The sequence below is a fragment of the Antrostomus carolinensis genome, unplaced genomic scaffold, assembly GCF_000700745.2.
Source record: "Antrostomus carolinensis isolate BGI_N321 unplaced genomic scaffold, ASM70074v2 scaffold37825, whole genome shotgun sequence".
Lineage (NCBI taxonomy): Eukaryota > Metazoa > Chordata > Aves > Caprimulgiformes > Caprimulgidae > Antrostomus > Antrostomus carolinensis.
Genome location: NW_010319076.1, coordinates 23,161 through 43,828, shown reverse-complemented (window position 1 = coordinate 43,828; position 20,668 = coordinate 23,161). Strand labels below are relative to the sequence as shown.

General features: G+C 36.0%; 1 protein-coding gene across 1 annotated transcript in view; it reads left to right on the top strand.

Moving 5' to 3' along the window:
- The window catches only part of LOC104525876 (ral GTPase-activating protein subunit alpha-1-like), a gene marked incomplete at its 5' end in the record, with an annotated part of 57,690 nt that overhangs the window by 16,855 nt on the left and 20,167 nt on the right, over nucleotides 1–20,668 (top strand). The window contains 2 exons of the mRNA XM_010169152.1: nucleotides 7,496–7,654; nucleotides 9,569–9,696. Of these exons, the coding sequence (XP_010167454.1) occupies nucleotides 7,496–7,654; nucleotides 9,569–9,696 (287 nt within the window). The remainder of the gene's footprint in view (nucleotides 1–7,495; nucleotides 7,655–9,568; nucleotides 9,697–20,668) is intronic.

Here is a 20,668-nt window from a genome sequence, read left to right as displayed (position 1 = left end):
GCTCAACAGCGATATGATTGCTCATAGCCACATTAAGAAAAAAATGGTTTTCTGTACTGGTATTTTTTTCTTTAGAATTTAATAAATTCGACATTAGTTATAATAAGTTACAGTCTCGAACATGTGTCCTATTATAAATGAACAATTGGCTATCATTAGACTGTCCCCTGGCCTGCGTACATACATCTTCAGATGTGCTAATCCATTCAGTAGACACGTTAATGAGCGCTGGTTGAAGTGTAATATTGGAGGAACTGAAGCTGGTTGACCTCAGCGTGGAGTTTAATACTTGTAATTAAATTAGACAGTAGACAGTTAGTAAAGAGAGAAATAGCCATGCCTCTGGCAAGCTTCAATTATTAATGGCTTTTTTGTTCTTTGTGTTCAACTTGAAGAAAAAATATTATTGTTATTGTTATCATTGTAGACTTACTATGAGTTCAAACTTCTCACTGTTGCATCTTAGGTTGGTTTGTTTGGTGTTTTTTTAAATTAAAAAGATGTTTTTTCTTGTATACCTATGGTGCTGGGTCCTTTCTGTTCTTTATTTCCTGAAGTAGAGCCAGGATAATACTTAGGTTGTTAAATGATTTATAAAAGTGGTTTAATAGCAAAAATAATTTTAAAATAAGATTGTTGCTATTGTTCTAGTATAGAACAGTATGTGTGTATATATATATTTTTCTAAGTTGTCTGGCTTCTATATTTTTTAAACAGAAACTTAGTTTTATAAAACACAGCTTGTAATTATCCTTACAATGTTTGTTTATAAACTGTTTGAATTAGAGTATTAAAAAGTGCTGACAAGGGGGAAGATAGGTCACAGTTGAAAATTAATTAATAATAAATAATTTGCAAATGCTGTGGACTTCAGCAGAACACACAGGCAAGATCTCGTGTCTGTTTCCAGGAGTACCCTGAATCTACATACAGCTGTTCCTGCAAGGCAAGGTTCAGAGTGGTCCAGGCCTCCTGTGATTTAGCTTGTGAAAATGGTGTCAACTGGACTTTTCTAACAACTCCACCTTGCCCCAGGCCTATTTCTCTCCTACTTTACCCACAATCTCACTTTTCAGTAATTTGGAATATTTGAGGTCTGTATGAATAGGTAGAGTGTATCAAAAGATTGTGATTACATTTGTAGCTCAGTTACTGATGGGCTGTTTAATCAAGCTACTTTGTTTCTGTGTGGTTTTCTTTCTTGTTCTTCCTTGTTGTGTGATTTTTTGTTCTTCTTTTTAAGCCCAGTTTCCCAATGAATGGAGGCTTGTGACCCTGCCTTTATGTCTGTCTTCCCTTCCCTAGCACCTTTTGGCCCATTTCAATCAAATTCAATAGAGACAAGTTTCAAGGATGTTAATTGCACGTATGTTTAACAAAGATAGGCTAAGTAAAGGAGATAGAGTGAAAGAGACTCTTAGTGCTCCTACTCAGCAAGTAAAGACTGCATGGGAAGAAGCATTAGACATCAGGGAACCAGTACCAGAGAGATGCTGTGAAAGTCATCTCAAACTTCAGAAAAGCATTAACTGAAGTTTGCATCTTGGGAGAAATGAGCAAGTGGTATCAGGAGACATGAGTAGGAAAAAGAGACTTAATTCTTTTAATAGTCCTGCAACTACTCATGCTGCTTAGACTGAACACATCAGCAAAATAAATGTGTTTTGTGAGGTGCTGTCCAGCTCACACACGCTATTGGGGACCTCAAAATCATTTGAGAGCTGTGTGTGTGCTAACAATTGTAGTTGTTCTGAGTGCATGTACTGTTCATGACCTCCAGAGCAACTTGAGTTTTCAGCTTCTGTACAGGCCTTTCATGTGTTTCTTTGTCTCTTTCATTCAATGGGAGAAAAACAGGCAAACTTGCAGTAGTTGGCTTAGAACTGCTGCTGTTTTTTATATTGTAAATGTGCCTAGAGGTGCATGATAGGTCCATCTTATAAATGGAAATTAAATTAAATTAAAACAAAACTTCTTCCTGCCAGTTCAGCCACTGCAAAATCAAGATTCTGCTGTTTCAGAGGCTAAGCCAATTTTAAACTTATTTTCTATCAGTCTTACTGAGTAGTAAATAAAACTTTTAAGTGTCTTGGATACCTCTGAAGCATTTGTTTCTGGAGACATGAACAACAGCAAGAAAAAACATGAATTCAGGGAGAACAGATTAAAATCTTCTGAATGTGTAAAGGAACTTAACATTGAAATTAATATGATAGGTATTTAATTTGGAAATACTAAATTAAAGATTTAATGCTGCTAATGCAATCCATTTTGTTTTTCTTAGAATTAAAGGTTAGACTAAAAAGTATTTACACTACCCTTTCAAGAACAAACTTGCAAAGAAAATATCAGGATTAAATGATGCTGTGAAGATTCTCAGTTCACAGAGTGAGAAAGCTCATGTATGTGCCTCTACAGCTTATCACCTGTCTAGCTCCTCCTTCCTTAGCCTGATACAGGAGTGAAGGCATTGTAGGTGAGAATATTATACCCAAGATATGTAAATATATTTAGTAATGTTATTAAAGACTGGAATACTAATTTATCATGGGCTTTGGATGTATAATGTGATTCTAGGTTATGTGTGACATTGTCCTAGCCACATCAAAGATGTATAGCTCCCAGTGTTTATAGTTAGGTTATTGTGGTATGTATTAGGAACTTGAAGATTTATAGATGTAAATTATTAGTCCAATATTTTTTGGCATTACAATTAAGTACTTATGTTGTTTAAAAAAAAAAACCCAACAAACACTCCACAGTTGTTAAAACAAAGTTTTGTGAAAAATTCAACTAGAGGGGATGTACGCTGTAGACAGCAGTGCTGTTTACATTTAATGGGCAAAAGTAGCTGCAGTAAGCCATTACTTCAGATGTTTCTACTCCTTCTGTTCTTTTTATCATGAACACCTTAATTTTTGAAGAAGAAAAAAGTTGGGGCTAGCTGTTGTATCATAAGAAAATATAATAGCCTTTTTTCTCCCTCCTTTAGGTAAGTAAGTATTAGAAATTACAGTAATTTTGGCAAGAGTTCAAGGGTTAATGCAACAGATAAATAAAAGGAATTTTCTGTAAATTGAGCCCTGCATTATTTCACTTGTCTTGCCTTTCCAAACCTAACTTATTTAATTTTAAAAAGTAAATACTTAAATTCTTCCTGACAGTGTGCTTTGCTTTTACTATCGTTTATTACTTCAATTATACTTGATATCACTTAGAACAATCTGCCATTTGGAAATTTCAGTATAGCCTGCAGCTTAGTATTAAGTCTGGCTGCTATTGTAACATGTACAGCATATGACACTAATGTATCAAAATTAGATTTGATCATCCCTCCTGGTTATATTTATTTCACGTTTCTTTTGTATTCAGTTAACATAAATGTATTAGGAGAGCTGACACATGATGATGGCTATAGAGTAAGAATATTTTAAAGTATTTTGAGTTAAATTTGAAATTTCAGGTAACCTAACAGTCGGTCATTTTTATATATTTGTTTTTATGGAGTAGAGTTTGAAAGCAAGCCTAGAAATATCTGTTTGTCTCTGACATCTCCTCAGGGCTGTCTTCCCGACAGCTTAGGTTCAAAATGGCTAAAACAGAGCTCTTAATCTCTTTCTCATTGCCACCTTCCTGGATCACCACGGATAACATGACCATTGTACCTGTCACTTGTCCCCATAGCCTGAAATCATCTTTAATTTGGTCCACTTTCTGGATTCTTAGATTCATTCTGTGCTTTAGCCTCTGTTCTTTTTCCTACATAACATTTATTGCAACATAACCTTTCCATACACACAGTTAAAATTTATCCACTAAGTCCTAAATGGTTGTTTTGATTGCTGAACCTTCCTTTCTCTGGCCTTGACACTTTCATTCTTGAAGAATGCTACTATAGAAGACATTCTTCTGATCTGTAACTCAGATTGTATTTGTCCATCTCCATTTTGTGTCTTGCCTTATGTCTGGATAATAAACTCTCTAGAGCAGTTTGATCTGCATTTACGCAGCATTTAACATTTTAGAATATTGGTATGTAACCTATAGTTCCAGGTGTTTCAGCCCTAGTGTATTACTGGTCACTTAAAGTATAACATTATTTTAGAGATTTTTGTTACTTATATTGTTGTTATGCCTTACGTGTCTAGTAAGGATCTGCGCCTTGTTTTGCTGACTGTGATTTATGCACATACAGAGTTCTAAATTTAGGAAGACAAGGGCAGGAAATGAGTGTGAAGATGTAGTGGCTTGCACAACTGGTGGTGCTTCGAGTAACCATCGACCCAGATTTCAGTGGTGGTACCTGTACATTCTGTGTGCACCAAATCTGACTCTGTTAGATAACGTTGGGTCCACACCTTCTCCTTGGGAAATGATGTTGCTCTCTGTCCTTTTGGTTTCAGTGAGCAAAGGTGGTTGTAGTTCAGTATCTTTGTACCACTTTTGTCCAGGGCACAGAATTTTGGGGTGTTTCCAATTCAATACAAAAACATAAAGAATCCAGATTAAAGTTGAAAGAGGTCAGGCTCCAGCTCTCCTGTGGTGTAATAATTACAGTGAATGATGGATTCTCCAAATTTTTGCTGTGCTTGCAGGAGAGCTGTGTTGTGGAGCACTGCTCAATTTCAAGGTCGTCAATAAGGAACTGAAAAATGAAGATGAAAAACTGAAATTCTTCTTTCTAAAGAGTTTATTCAAATCCTAGCTGTCTTTGGAAAGCTTTTCAAGACAGTTTCAGGTATTGGACCTCTTCCATGAATCAAGTGTTGTTTATGAGTCAGATTACCACCATTCAAGATTTCTTATAAGCTCTGCTTGCTGACCCAGGTGAGGACATCTGAAAGAAGCAATAAGGAGCCCTGTGTTAGCGTCAGAACTTCTTCATGATCTACTCTTGAAAAAGGAACAGAATGACTTATCCAAAATTTAATTATTCTCCAAACATAAAAATGAAACCACCAACACCCAATCTTGTTTACTTGTCTATTATTTTTGTCAGTCCTCTACCTCCTATAATGGAAACAAGGCATTGATCATACTTTTAATCTTGAGTACTTTACACCTTGCTATAAACCACCTTTCACAGTTTATACCATCATCCACCTACTTTCACCATCTGATTTTGACTCCAAATCCATTATATGTCACAGGGATGCCATTCAGGACTTTACTCAGACTGGATTTTGTCAGATCATTCTTGGTAGTAATCATGAGTTGAAACATATCTGACAGGACTTTGAACTCATTGGAATAATATGATTAATTTTCCTTTTCCTCTGAAGAAGTTAGTGCTTTAACTTGGAATGTATCCCCACACCTCTATGGGAGTATAAAACAAACTTTGAAATTGGAGAGAAAAGTCACTAGTGGTTTCAGTACGCTTCACATCCGAAAAAACATGTCCCTTGTCAGTAGTCCTCTTCCTGAAGTAACCACAAAATACACTCTTATCACACCAAAATCTGTCTGTCTGATGTGAAAGCATGCATCACTAGTGATGCTGTCTAGGTGTCTTTCACAGAAGTGCAAGAATTGATTGATGTCCTGTCTGATTACCTGCTGGTATCAGTAATGGGTACACAGGGGAAAACCTTTCAGAAATGAAATTCAGAGGCAGTGATGCCCTCAAGAAGATGCACTATCTAAACTTTCTATATGCTTTGTATTTTAAAGCCATTTATTTGGCACGTACGCTGTCATTGTCCCTTGTTTGTAACAGTGTATGAATTTGTTGTCTTTCAGTCCCAAGATAGTAAGTAAAGGAGGGATAATTCTTCTAGTAAATAGTTCAATATTGCTGAAGTGGGAATGGTGCAGTGTGGTGATGGGTGTATTGGTCCTGGTTCTTTTTGTCAGTCAGTTCAGTGAGTTCAGTCAGCGTACCAGATGGCCCCCATCCTTCAGTCTAGGATCATGTAGTTTTTTCATGTTCCACAAGGTTTCGTATCTAAACTGATTTGCCTCTTTGCTTTCCCTTTGGTTAGGCAGACTGATCCTGCCTGAGCTTTTTGCTTGCTTCTCAATGCGAGCCCATTGGTCCCTCATGCCCTCCTGTCAATGTCATGTTTCAACAGATAGTTTGACTGTCACTTCACCTAGTGAAGGCAGGAGAGGTTCAGGCCCTCGGAACACTTCCACAGTTAGTTGTCTTCTACGACATTCATCACTGCTAAGTGTCATCCAAGGTTTCTGCAGCTGGTGTTTGCGTGTTGCACATCAGTCATTCAGGTTGCTGCCTGGTTTTGTTCTAATGTAGTCAAATAAAACTCAGCATAGAGAATGTTGTTATATAGTCTTTTGTTGGGCTGGGTTTGCTGTTGGCACAAGAGCATCCCTAACTAAGTGTTGTTCAAAGTAATTCAGCCATCTACAAAAGAGGCAAGAACAGCTCACTTCAAAGGAACTGCAATCATTGGAGATTAGATGTATGTAAGATCTGGTCCAGGCAAAACAAATGACTTGTTAATCGTCAGACAAGATGTAGGGTATTGATGCCATCTGTCCTTTGCCCAGTCCAACACTGAAAAAAATCCTTTTCTTGTAGAAATGTTGTACTATGTTTCTCAGTCCGATACAATTTAAAACCAGCAGAGAAGAGCAAGAGGCGGCTTTTTTTTCCCCTTTTTCCTTTTCTTCTTTTCTTTCTTTTTTCTTTTTTTTTTTTTCTTTTTTCTTTTCTTTTTAAAGTTTGCTGCTGACAGCCTTCAGATAAGACAAAGGTAGCATTCCGGGAGGTTTTGTAATATAAACAAGTGAATACTTGCAATGAAATTTCTCCGATGACTGTGTGTATGTTTGGCTTTTATTTAAAGTGCAGTTATGCTCTGAACATGAATACAGAAAATTGTTGCTTTTCTATATACAATAACTTCTTGTAAGTGCTCAGATTAGTATCTGCATGTTACCTGTTAACAGCAGTTCACAGTGCTGTCATTTGAGTAACGTCAAGGCAATTGTTTGACAAATTCTACCTACCTAAAGCTGTGCAAACAAACTGTGAGTGAAGACAATTGTCAGCTATAACTGCTGATGCACAAGGAGGAAGAAATGAGATTCCATCGTGAATTTTCAGAAATAACCCTTACTGGAGAAAATTCACATTTAATAACCTGAATGTATTTGATCAGTATACATAAAGCCTCTCTCCACGATGTTAACATTTGTTTATCAGATGGTAATTTTCAGCAGAAGGAACATTTTGGAGTTTCAGTGCAGATAATTCCAAAGTGTTCAAGATATTCCTTAATCTGGTTATATGATTACAACTGAGGATACAGCATGGATTTTGAGGAACCCATTTGGCCATTCTGAGCCAAATCAAGAGCGATTTTGGATTTTTGGGGGGATGGAGTGAGTTATTTTTATAAAGGTATGCAGGTTTCATGGGAAATTTTTCTTTATTTCTTTTTAGTGGATTTACCCTTTTGAAATATGAGTATTTAGTGTAGCTGCAGAATATATTTAAACTGATGGGTTTTTATCCCTGCTTTTCCAGCTAAGACATTTAGGAAATGATGAAGTACACATTGTCTGGTCAGAGCATACTCGAGATTATAGAAGAGGAATAATTCCAACAGAGTTTGGTGATGTTCTTATAGTTATTTATCCCATGAAAAACCATATGTTCAGTATCCAGATCATGAAAAAGCCTGAGGTAAGGAGTTTTTTCTTTCATGTTTACTTTGTATGTTTAATATGAACTGAGTTTTTTCTTTAGAGCCTTGAATTTTTGCTACAATAGATTGGTCCAACAAGGTGATGTGTGTCTAACATTGATAGTTGCAGTGGTGGTAGGAGGAAGAGGAAGAACTCAGTGAGTACAATGCATAGTAAAATTGGTAACTTGAAATTGCAAAGGCCTGATCCTGTCAAGCATATCTGCTAACATCATAAACTGGAAACCAATGTAGAATATTCTGTATAATCATTTAAATATTAAGATAAACTTGGTGAACTTTTTTATCAAATTTGATATGTAACTGTGGGAGTTAGTAGCCTGCTCCAGCTTTCTCCATCTATGTCATATTCTTCTTTCTTCTTCTCAAAGCTAGTTTTCACTTTTTCCTTGACTCCACACAAGAATTTGGAGGTTAAATCGGGAAAGCAAGGCCATTCAGCTCTAAGGCATATGAACACACACCCTTTCTCATGACTGTTCCTCAAATGTCTGTTCTGACCCTGTTCTTAAAACAGTGGTTTAGGGTAGTGAACACTGACTGAATAAAAGTAGTCATGAGTGTTTGTACTGCATAATTTCTGTGTGTGATGTCACTTGCCATGAATTTCTATACTTTAAATATTAAAATTCTTTCTAGAAGCACTAATATTAATAAATGAGGTATGACAGAAATAGGATTCCCTCTATATGATGACTGCCTATTTCTGACAATAGGCATGAAATGATAGCCAGTACATGGTCTTATTATTACTGGGTTGCTTATGTTTTTAACTAATTAGTGCATTCTTTCTCTTACTGCTTTAAGTACAAAGAGTTGTATTATTGAGGATGTATAGGGTAAGAAGGAAAAGAAAACTGCTGAGAGCAAGAACTGTTGTTAGTCCAACAAGAGGTCCTTGTATGTGGGAAAAGAAGTGCCTTCCATCAGATTTCAGTATTTTCAAAACTACATTAAATAACTGATGGCAAAAATAATACAGGGATCTAAAATTCTTTTGCAGCATTGGTTTCATCTTAGCAGGAAGAATATTTACTGTACACTCTGCTCCCTTTGCTGACCTGATGTGCAAACTTTGCTCTTCACATACTTTATGCTAACAGCTTCAGAACTTTATTCACACATGAAGGAAATTAAGATACTTAATAGAATTTTAATTTCTTTTTCTTTTAATTGCAAAATTATGATTGATTAGAAAAGAATGTAATACTAAAACATAAGTTCTGTAAACCTTTTGGGTGCTACATATACTAAATGTCAGGGTTTTCTATGGTTCTCACAAATAAGGCTTTACACTTAGGGCCCAAAAAGGCCAAACTTTCACCAGATTCCTCCTGTAAAGGGTTTACAATCTATTTGTATAGATACTGTAGAAAGGAAGAAGAACAGATAGAAAAAGAAAAGAAAATGGAAGGTGAGGGTGGGTCCACCCATAATTATATGACAGTTGCACGTTGAGGTGGTCTTTATGGACGTGTTATATCTAAAGCTCTGATAAATATTATTTTAAAATTTGAGTAATTATTCCTTTTGCTTACTACCACCTACAATATTGTCATCTAGCCTTTCAACCTCATAAACATCCTGTGCATGACTGTTCCTAGGATTTGGGCGGCAAATTTTGGGAATAGGCTTTGATGAAACAGAGTATTCAAATGGTTGCTTAATTTTCTTCAAATGCTGTGTTATCTGTTACCAAGGATATCAAGCAGTTATATGGCTGTATATTTCCACAAGAGAAAGGGTCTGTCATGGAGCACAATAACTGGTCTGATTATCTAACAATGAGAAGAAAAAAAATTATATATTTGAGTGCTCTATTGTTAATGTTGATTGCTAATTGTTATAGCTAAGATCTTGCTTTATATTGATTTTCTTAATTTTTTATTCAGGTTCCATTTTTTGGTCCACTCTTTGATGGTGCTATTGTGAATGGAAAAATTCTTCCTATTATGGTTCGTGCAACAGCGATAAATGCAAGCCGTGCATTGAAATCATTAATCCCATTATACCAAAACTTGTATCCTTTCACTCAAACGGTTTCCAAGGCATATACATTCCCTTGCAGTTCTACAGATATGATCATGTTTTCTGTCATCTTATATCTTTATGAGATTAACATAGGGAAAATACTTTCCATTTTTTATGGTGGTGGTGCCACTAAGAAACTTGAAGCCATAGAAGATAATTCAGAAAAGACCAGCTTTTTCAGTGAGTGAAGAATAGATTCAGTGCTGAAAAATTGCCCATTTCTAATATTTTATAATGTGTAATTTTCACTTCTTGTTAAACAAAATTATTTTAATGACCATTTTATGAGTAGGCTTTCTGAAATAGCAATGCCATGGTGTTAATAATCTTTCTTTCCTTAAAGATATTTAGTATTTATCCAGTATTATTGTGACTTAGTTTTGTTTTCAGGTTTCAAGAAGGCTATGAATGCTTTTTCCTTCAAGGTGAGAAATTTGTTATGTTTTTATCATACAGATTTTGTTATGCAACTCAGAATACAAAGTTGTTGTCAAACAGATGTTGGTGTCTTTGTAAAGATGTCAGAAAATATTATCCTTTTTTTTTTTGTGTCGTTGGAACTGAAATTGTTGTTTTTTGAAAGGGCTGCTCTTGGAAGAATGAATTTACCAACTGTAAATTAAAAAAACATAGGGTAAGTCAATCACTGATACCTCTCCCCTTCTTAAGATTGTGTCTGTTATTTAAATCAAGAAGATACTCTTTTTTTTAATTTCATAAATTGAAAGGTAAGTTTAAATTTTGATCCAAAAAGAAATTCTGTGCTTCATTTCTGCTCAAGCTGTAGATACTTGTATTTGTCATTTGATAGATTGTTGCTAAAATACTTTGTTTGTTCTCAGGCTGACTGTTAATACTCAGAGTTTTGGATTAGATATGATGAAGTGAATTTACAGATGAATGATGGATGGTGTTTGACGTGATCACATTAAATGACGTTTGTGCCATTTCTGTAGATGACAGATGTTGATTCATTATATTTGTGTATTTGGAAGGGTCCGATCTTTTTGTCATTACTCAAGTGGCTTAATCAAAGAATTTAAAATGTATTATCATCATTATACCATGGAAAGTGATGGCTTATAGCATTACATTGATGTATAGTGATGAGCAATTGGAAAACTATTTTCTTTGAAAAAGCAAACTTTCAGTACCAAAAAATCCCACTAACTTGTATTTTTAAACTTCTTTACGGAATATGGAAGTTGTAATAAATTCCTTGGACGTAGCTTGCCAGCTCAATGTCTAGGAATTAGCCAGTTCCTAAGAGTTGTGTATTGCACATTCTCTTTTAAGTCAGTTCTCCAAATTGTATTTTTTATATGCATCAAAGCACTGCATGTCATTTATGACATAACGTGGCCTCCATTAAAATGTTGACATATGTCTCCTAATATGGTTAGCATGATAACTGGAAAGCATTGCATATAATTACTATTAGACAGTATTGGTTGATGGGTTTTGTACCATTACTTGATAAGATTATGAAGCACCAGTTGATTGGGTATTGATGTTAAAGGGCAGCTTTGTTAAGTGGTTGGTGGAATTCTTTCTCTCCCTGGCTTGGAGTATCTTATATTTAGTGCTTTGTATAATACTTTTAAAATTAAAATGGGGGTTTGGGCTGTTCTTTAAAAGCTGTTTACTTGGCATGAAATTAGAAAAAACTTTACAAACTTCCCTGGCTTCAATTAGGCTATGGTGGACTCTGTTGTGTCAGTGGAGAACAGCAAAAAAGTGTTAAACTTCAAAGTTTGGCCTAACTCTCAGTGATTTTAAAAAAACTCTTGATTATAAACGTCATGGACATGCTCTTTGTGTTCAACCCATGGCCAGATTTGAGGTCAAAAAGGAATTTCCCCCATAAAAGAATGGCAAAGACTGATGGGTGTTTCCTGTAACATGGACATGGTCTGTTAACTAGGACTATTTGAAAATTGAGTCTAATTATGTTCCTGAAATAGCGGGGAATTTAAGACGTCAAGGATTGTCTTTGGTGTCTCCTGCTTTTTTCCTCTGGCATACTTTAGCTATGGCTGTAGCAGTTCACTACTGGCTTTTAAGTTTGGAGTATTTAATGGTCAGTAGTTAAATAGCTTTTCTGGAGAACCCACCAGACTTAACGTCTCTTGGTGAAGACAGAACTCATTGATCAAGGTGGTCTTTGTGTTGGAGTGTTGCTGGAGTGGTGAGCTTAGAGTGGTGAAAACAAAATGTTCGAAGAGGGAGGAGAAAAAGAACAGAAAAGCTATTTTTCAGTAGGTACACCGAAAGAAGAGACCCAGCTGGAAAAGTGAAGCTGATTATCAAGGTTTTCCACATGTCTGGGACCATAACGTTGTCAGTGAAAGAGAATTCTGAAGTGATCTGCTCAAAATTATTTTTTGTTTACTTACTTATGAGTATCTAATGTACTGGAGCAGTGTTAATTTATTAGGAACTTTGATGGTTAGAAGAAATTCAGTTTAATGTGGATCCTGAGGGAACAAGAATTACTCGAGAGTTCTATCAAACAGAATACATTTCAAGCCCTACACTTCTGTATTAGCTCTCTTAATTTCAAAGCCAGCATAAGTGTATGGATGACTCCGTGCCTGCAGAGGTGTGGTTCATTTCACTGTGCTGTGTAGTACGAGGTGGGCACCTTTTGACTCAGTGTGGAGTTGATGATGATGTGTAGGTCTGTGCTTATCCATATTTAAGAAATACTTAAAATGTCACATTGCAGATCTTTGTGGTGAGGATGGATCATGGTAAACTCTTAATCAAAAAGTAGAACTGTGTTGATTTGCTTGCATATGGCATGTGAAGAAAGTGGCACTGAGTTTGACCCTCCTACTTCTGAGGAGGGCTTATTGGTCCTCTTGAGTTAGTGCATTTTCTAAGTGCAGACCTGACTGAAAAAAAAATCAGCTGTCATTTGTAATCAGCAGGGATATTCAGTCCTCTTCATGTAACCTGATTGCAACTTTTTCCTTATTGCGCTGGTCTGTTAATCACGATGTGGCAATGGGTGGTACGTGTGAATAGTATAATAATGGTTGCATGGATACAGGAAATTCTGCTCATCTCCCTTTTATAGTCTGCCCCGACTTTGAGCATGTATTGTACAGTCTGAAGTAGCTTTCTGAGACTGACGTATCCTGTCAATCACCTTCCTCTTTCTGACATTATTTTGCTACTTCTGATAGCAAGCTTAGATAGCAAAACATTTTGAAGATTTGATTTTTTTTAAATGATTTCTAAAGATTTCATCTGCTCTGTGTTTTTATGCTTTGCTACGAGTACTATAATAATATGTTTCCGTATTGTAGTATTTTAAAATAAAAAATTTACTCAATTTATCAGCAAATATCAGTCAGGTTTGCTGCTTTTATCATGGCAGGTATCCTGCTTTAACTTGCTGCTGGACATTTTCATTGCTGCAGCTGCGTTGCCATTTTGGGTGGAGTTTCTGCACTCATTTGCAGAATTTGCTTTAGTTTCTCCTTCAAGGATTTTGCAGCCCCTCACCATCTTTTGGTGACCCAGCTTTCTTGTAACAGTCCCCCCTCACCAACAGGCGGCATACCTGTACACAGGAGCAGGGGACACACAGGAAATACTTCCAGCGCCTTGTTACTGAAGCAGCAGTGCCCCCCTCTCTGTCTAATGGCTAACGTCTGCCTTCTCATTGCACTTGTCCTCGTCGTGAGAAGTACATGCTTATCTCCTGAATACACTCCGGCTGCATGTATGCTAGTAAAACTTCTAAGACTCCTAACTGCAGGTGTAATAATGGGACTGAATGTTGAGAAGAATCATTTTCACTATAATGTAGAATAAGGAGGCCAGTATCTAGGGGATTGTTAAATACTTTTTATTTACTAAATTGCATTGAAATTCCTGATAGGAATAGTTTTATTCATTGCTTGCATCTCAGAGCAAGTACTTTGTCACATGCTGAATTCAGAATCTACCATGTGTAGGAAATAAATCAATACTAAATGTTTTTAAAAATAGAAAGAGTAGCTTCATTATAAAATTCTACTTGAACTTCCTGAATAAACAGCAGATGTTAGCCACATGGCAAGAGGTGCACCAAGATAATGTTTTTTACTGAGCATAGTAAGCACCTCCAGTGATCCAACATGTTAAAATTATTTATGTCATACAACAAAACAACTAGAAACCTTGTGGAAGTGGAATTTCAAATGTGAAACAACTAGTGTTACTTTTTATACATTGCACACAAATTTTGGAGTGTTAAGAATCAGTCCAAACTATCTGCACTTACAGTGCAGTTAGTGCAAATAGTGCAATTCAGACACCATAATGCTTTCTCTCTTATGCAGTATTCCCCTCCCAAAGGATGCTACCTAATATGGAGCTAGACACACAGCAAGAAATTGTATTTAGCATCTTTTAAATCTGAAATTATTTGAAATTTTAGAACACCTGGAATATAGATATTCTATATATAATCATCATAGCATAATTTTCACCTCTTTATGATAATCTACAAAGTTCTGACCTACTGTCAAGAATTCTTCAACCAATTAGATGTCTTCTTTTGGTGTTGTATGAAACATTAATTTAAATAGTAAAAATATAATGCTGTTTTAATTATTCCATCTACAAAATATTATAGAATAAATCTTAATCTAAAATATTTGATAACTTGATCTTTTTTTATCAAAACTGGAAAATTTACATCCCCCTGTCTTTTTTGACATTATGTTCCTAAGCAGTTGGTACTTGGTGTATTATAGCTAACCTTTTTAGACAGTTGTCTTCCAAAGAAAGGGAAGATATTAACCCCATATGGTATCTGACAAGACAGTAACTTCTTTATTAATAAAATAACGTGTTTGAGTGGTTTGTTAAAAGCTTCCTTTGTATTAAAAACTCATAGCTCAGAAGAAGCTTTCTTGCTTGATATGATACTCAGCTGGCCCAAGAAAGGGTTTTATTAGAACTGGTGGTTTCACTGTTTGTTGTACCTCCTTCACCATCGTCTGCCTCAAAATAGAATTGCAGACCTTGGAAAGCTTATCTTTAAAAAGAAATTGTTTGTTATTAATGACATATAGTGAGCAAAGTGTATTTTTCAGATTCTCTGGCCACATTTGTCTCATTTAATTAAGAATATTTGTTTGATTTACATTTTCAAACTGGAATTTGTGAAGATTTTGGAGGTTTCTCACTCATACAGAAACTTAGACATTAAAGCTGGAAAGCATTCATTTTGGCTATGCCAGTTTCCCTTCCTCTAAGTCTAATAAGTTTTCTATCTTATAGATGCATGAGCATCTGTAAGAAAAAAAATGAATGCAGCGATACTGCATCAATGGTAACTGAGTATCAAATGGAAAAGGCATAAGGAATGTTCTCTCTCCTTAAATATGTATCATGAATTCATTTTTCACAGTGACACTAATTAATTTGGCTATAATGAAAGGGATAATGCACACCATTATAATTGCTCTTCTAATATGTTCCGGTTTAGAATTTTTTTGAACTGCCGTATGCCAAGGTTCTCAGCAAACTTTGCTGTCTTTCTGGTAATACAGTTTTGATACAGGACATTTAATAAGGTTTTAACATACCTGTTACTTATTTTTCTGTCACACTGGTGAGAAGAAGCAAACATTAAAAATAATGCTTGATATACTACTATATGATTTAAAACAAAGAATTGAAAATTTCAGGATTTCAGTGAATATTTATCCCATCCCTGAATCATACCATTGTAGCCTTATCTGATACAAGTTCCAGTAAGAGCCATGGATGAGTTCATTATACAACCCCTGCTGTTTTTTCCAGAAGAACAGAGTTATTTCTAAAATCTGTTTTACTGTTTAGCAACAGAAATTGTTTTCCAAGTTCAAGCAAGAATCATAAGGTAGAAAATATGATGTTCAGTCTTTCCCATATGTTGACTTACTCAGTTTTGCTGTTCTCCCAAATCCTAGTTCTGCTGACAACTTACTTGGTCTTTTAATAATTAAAAATGTAATTAATTAAATGTCTGCATACAATGGTATAACATGAAGATTTCCAAGGCATTTACAAGTACCTGATTGTTTTAATCAAATGTTTAAGTATTTCATATTCAAGGAATCATGGTAGCAGTTTCTCTGTGCATTATAAGACCTAAATATAAGAGGAAGGTTTTATATCTCTCTGTGGAGTCATGCACATGTGTGTGCATTTGTGCATGTATGTGTATGTCTACTTGTAGGTATGCAATGACAGTAATAGCTATTTTTATTATCTTTATAGAATTTTTCCCCTGAACTAATACGTCCAATTAATGCATTTTCCTTTGATGTCACAAGTATATTTGAACAATAAGAGACTGTTGTAAGGAAAATAGCAGGGGAAATACCAGGAAGATTTGGTTTCTTGTAAGCCATATATGGCTAAATACTCAGAACAACAAACCACTAATACAAATAAAAGCAAAATGAACAGTACTTAAATAACTGCCTCATTTCAGAATATTCATATTCAAGATTAGTATTTTAATCTGTTATACAGAAAACTGGTACAGTTTGAAATACATAACATAAAGGAATTGCATACCTGATAGCAGTGCAATGTAATAACATCATCTAAAGTAACTTTTGTATCAGTAACATCACACTGAAGTTTGCCCAATTAAAAAAAGGCCAAATGAAAAAACAGCTAAGATTCCAAAGCATAAATTGTGCTATTCATGTTCGTTAAGTATGGTTTGAAATCCTGTCTTAGGGACATCTTACCTAACTATATATCTAATGCTGCTCAGTAAATGAGGAGAGTATTGATTGGCATATGCTGCTAAAATCGATCACCTTGACAGCCAGAATTACAGTAATCTGTCAGTATTAATGACTGTCTTTCAAGCTTTGATACCTCTCCTTCGCTTGTCTCGTCTTGCCTCACTTCTGTTTGAAGTGCATTTTCTTGCAACCTCTGGTTTTGTCAGAGTAGGTACTTTTGTAGTGGTTTTTTGTCCCCTGAGTCCAATTTATTGGCTTGATCATGCAATTAGAGTTAAAATGCAACACCAGGGAGCAAAAGTAGGCAGTGTTCTGAGTAACAATTGGACCTCAGGGGTAGTGCAAGCCTGTTCTCAGCCATCATTTATTAGTTACCTGTTGAAAGAATAGGATTGTTTTGCAATGAATAATTCCAAAGCATCACTTTAAATGCCTTTGATTTTAGCCACTAGAGACAACTGATTGAACCAACATTTGTGATAGGTTTTTAAACTCTTGCCTTAGTGTTTGTCACATAGACACTTCAAATAACTGCTGGAGAAATACTTGCAGATGTGTGTACCAAGCTGCTGTTTTTACTGCATGTTGATGTAGACATCCACATCATTTCAATTCGTTTTCATGCATTTTTAATATGAGGAATAAATTGAATTGTGAGGCTTGAAAGCTATGTTGTAATGTAGTATATTTTCATGTGTATAGTCTGTGAGGATTTTTGCAAAACACATGTACATACTTTTCTTTAGCAGCAGTTCTGTATTTGTACGTGTTCAGGTAGACATATTTTCTTCAGTAATTGCCGTACTTCTAATCCCACAGAACCTGCCTTTTCTACCCCAGGTAGCTCTTCTGTCTCTGTTTCTTCTTATGGGCTGTCTGCAGCTGTGAGTTAGGATGCTGGGAGCACCTGTTAAAGAGGAATAGTGTAAGCATGTGGGTTTAAGGGTAATAATTTTGTTGTCATCACAAGATATCTGTAACTTGCTTTTTAACTGGTAGTGCAGCTTTATTTATTAATTACTCTTCCCTAATGAAATGCATAAGAGTCTCTTGAAAGTGGTAAAAAAAGCAAAATATCAGATGAGACAAAACTGATTGATCCTAGTAATACAATTTTTTACTTATAATTGCACTTATAAAGAGCTGAGTGCTCTGATGTTGTGGTTGATTATGGAGGAGACTCAGAACTTTTTGTATTGTTAAGAAAAATATATTCTGGGTTCTTTTACTTCTGCATTCTTTCATAAATTTAATTTACCCATCTGAAGGGGGGTGTTGGTTCTACTGATTTCTCTATAAAGTATGGGTAGGCTTTATGCCAGTGGCATTCTGTTTTAGAATAAAAGGATGTCAGTGGGCTACCCTGAAAAGCAATGAAGTACTTCATCAGCCTCCTAGAACATCTGAATTTGGATCTGTCAGTACAGATTGCTTGAGGGAGGGGAATTCTTTTTAAGGTAGGGAATTGTTGTATGTTGTAAGCTGGAAGTTACTAGAGCAATCACTCTTTCATTATAAAATGTGTTTTAAATGTATATAGATCCCTCTTTTAAACAAAAAATTTGCAGGGAGAAGGCTGGGAGTCCTTAAACTGTAATGAAAAAGATAAACTAGTTCAATCTTGGGCAGAGTTGATGGCTTGGTATGTAACACAAAATGACAGGTTTTTTGTTAATACCTACTTAGCCTTATTAATTAATTAAACATTTTGGATAACAAAAGCCCTTTCTTAAAACGTTAAGACTCTTGCCCCCTTAAGGTGTTAAAATTCATACAGATTTCTTTGATAGCTCTCAGAAGTCTGAATAAAAGCAGGGAAGGTTAAACATTTTTTCCTGGTGTTTCTAAGATTTAAAGAAAGAAATTTTTATGTTGTAAATGATGGTTTTGTTTATTGATTTAATCCTTTTGTAGTCATACATTCACCACTAATAACAGATAAGTGACTTGCAAACAACTTGAAAGATATGTATGTTAAAATGCTAAATGTTGTGTATATATGACGAATAAGTATGTAACATTGTGTATGGATGATTCTGGTATTTAAAGTGGTGAGAAATGTGGGACATGATTTGTAACAAGCAAAACTGACAAACAGTAATGCCTGTGAGACAGAATGATGTTTTCGGGTGAGTTGAATAAGATACTGGCAAACTGTATCTGTGTCATTCTACATATGGTAATCAAGACAGTTGGAGCATGCTTTCCAGTGCCAGCAGAGGGATTAGAAGATGATAGGTACCAAAAAAAAAAAAGATTAATGGAAACTAGCACATTGATTGTCTTTGTTCTCCTACAGGTATGTATTTCAGTTACTGAAAAAAAGGGGTTATATATAATACATCTCAGTATACAGAAATATCTAGCTGGAGACAGAATATACTTTATATAACAATATTCCCTAATTAAACAGGCCAAAATTATAACAAAAAATGGTGCATGTATATAGTTTATTCTGCATGTGCCACATGCTTAATAGAAAAATGGAATAAACTAACATAAAGCAAGGATTAAAAGTTAGTATTGGAGTAATTAGAATTACCGTGTGGTAGTCCGAAGGACATGAGTCCTAATCATAGCCTGGCCAATCAAATCCATCTCAACATACTTTCTAGACATTGAGAAAATAGTTTAATTGCTGATTAACTGCACCTGAATAGAGCTGTGGGTCACAAATATGTCTGTCTCCCTCTGAATGCTTCTCCTCCCAAACATAGAAGAATGCAGGCTATTAGAAAATCTTTTAATTTCTGCTTGCCAAACTGTAGTTACCATCCATCTGTTCTTGCCAATTGTGAAAAAAGGTCAGTTTTCAGCAAAGCCATGCATTTCACAGAAGGTATGTGAAGTGAAATTTCACAGGGGACATGATGGATCCTGATTCTTGGTGATAAACCTTTGGGGCCAGCAGGGTTGGCATATGGTTCAGCATGATACGAAGGCTTGGGTTCCCTGGCTTCACTTCCTTGGCGTGGAACTGATAAAACCTGGCTCTTAAGTATTGTTTCGCTGGACACCAATCATGGGCAGCAGGAACGGCCCATTTAACTCTCTGTGGGAAGGAAGCCCAGGCTGTGTTCACAATAGTACCATTGTAGTGCTGCAAACTGCTCTCAACAGCTTGACAGCACTCGGGAGGAGGGCGAAGGGGCTGCTTTACTAATTGCCCTTCAAAATAGAGAAGGAGGGAGGTAACTGAAAATTAATATTTGTTTTCTTCATTCAAATAGAAGCAGCCTGTCTTTGAGTTTTAAAAATAATTTTTAAAATCAACTTTACTGCCCTCCGAAGAGATTACACGTAGATTATCTTGTACTGGTACTGTAGCAACCCAGGGTAAAGAGAAAACATTCTTTTCAGCTATGAAAGAACAAAAGAAAGGTTGTAAAGTTTCTTAAAGTACAGATTGGAATTAATGACAAAATTTCTCATGAGAGAGAGAGTTTTCTTTGTTACTATCTAGTGTGGAATTGCAAATTAATAAATAGAGATGTGCGGTCTTCTTGCTGGACAACATGTAATAGTAATATAATTTTTGTGTAATTTTACAGTTTGTAGTGATGTCTTAATGAAAGGCATTTTCTTTACTGTCTCTTATCAATGAACACGTCTGTATGTAATGAGGAAGTATTTAAGATAGAAATCTGAAAATTTGAATGTACAAAAACAGTGGGCTTAAGCATTCATGCTAATACCAGGGAGCCAAGAGCCAGTTTTTGTATTCTTACACTTATCAACCTTCATTACCTGAGTTAAACTGATGCAATGCTGAGTGTCAAGTGGGGATAAATCCCTCCTAAAATCAGGAGTTAGTCTGTGGGGCTGCAGTTCCCCTAGCCTATACTGTTCCACGTGATTTGTGGGCTGAAGCAATGACTGCAACACCTTAACATCTCTCATGGGCGCGTTTGGTGCAACATCCTGAATAAACTTCAGTGCCTTGGCCCGCTGGCCCCCAGCCTCCCCCGCTGCCTCCTGCAAGCCTGCTGCTGCCAGGTGAGCGGCTGCCTGCGAGGCCAGCCCAGCCCAGCCCGCCTGTCTCTGGCAGGAGCCTCGCTCCTCAGAGGGCCTGGAGCCATGGCAGCTGTAAAGGGCTTCAAGACGATTAGCACAATATACCATAAAGGTTCATCAGTTCCCCTCTTGGGTGCGTGAGTCAGGCAAATCCTCCCTGGAAGTTGGAGTAGGAATTCTGCCTGCGTAAGGGCTCCAGCA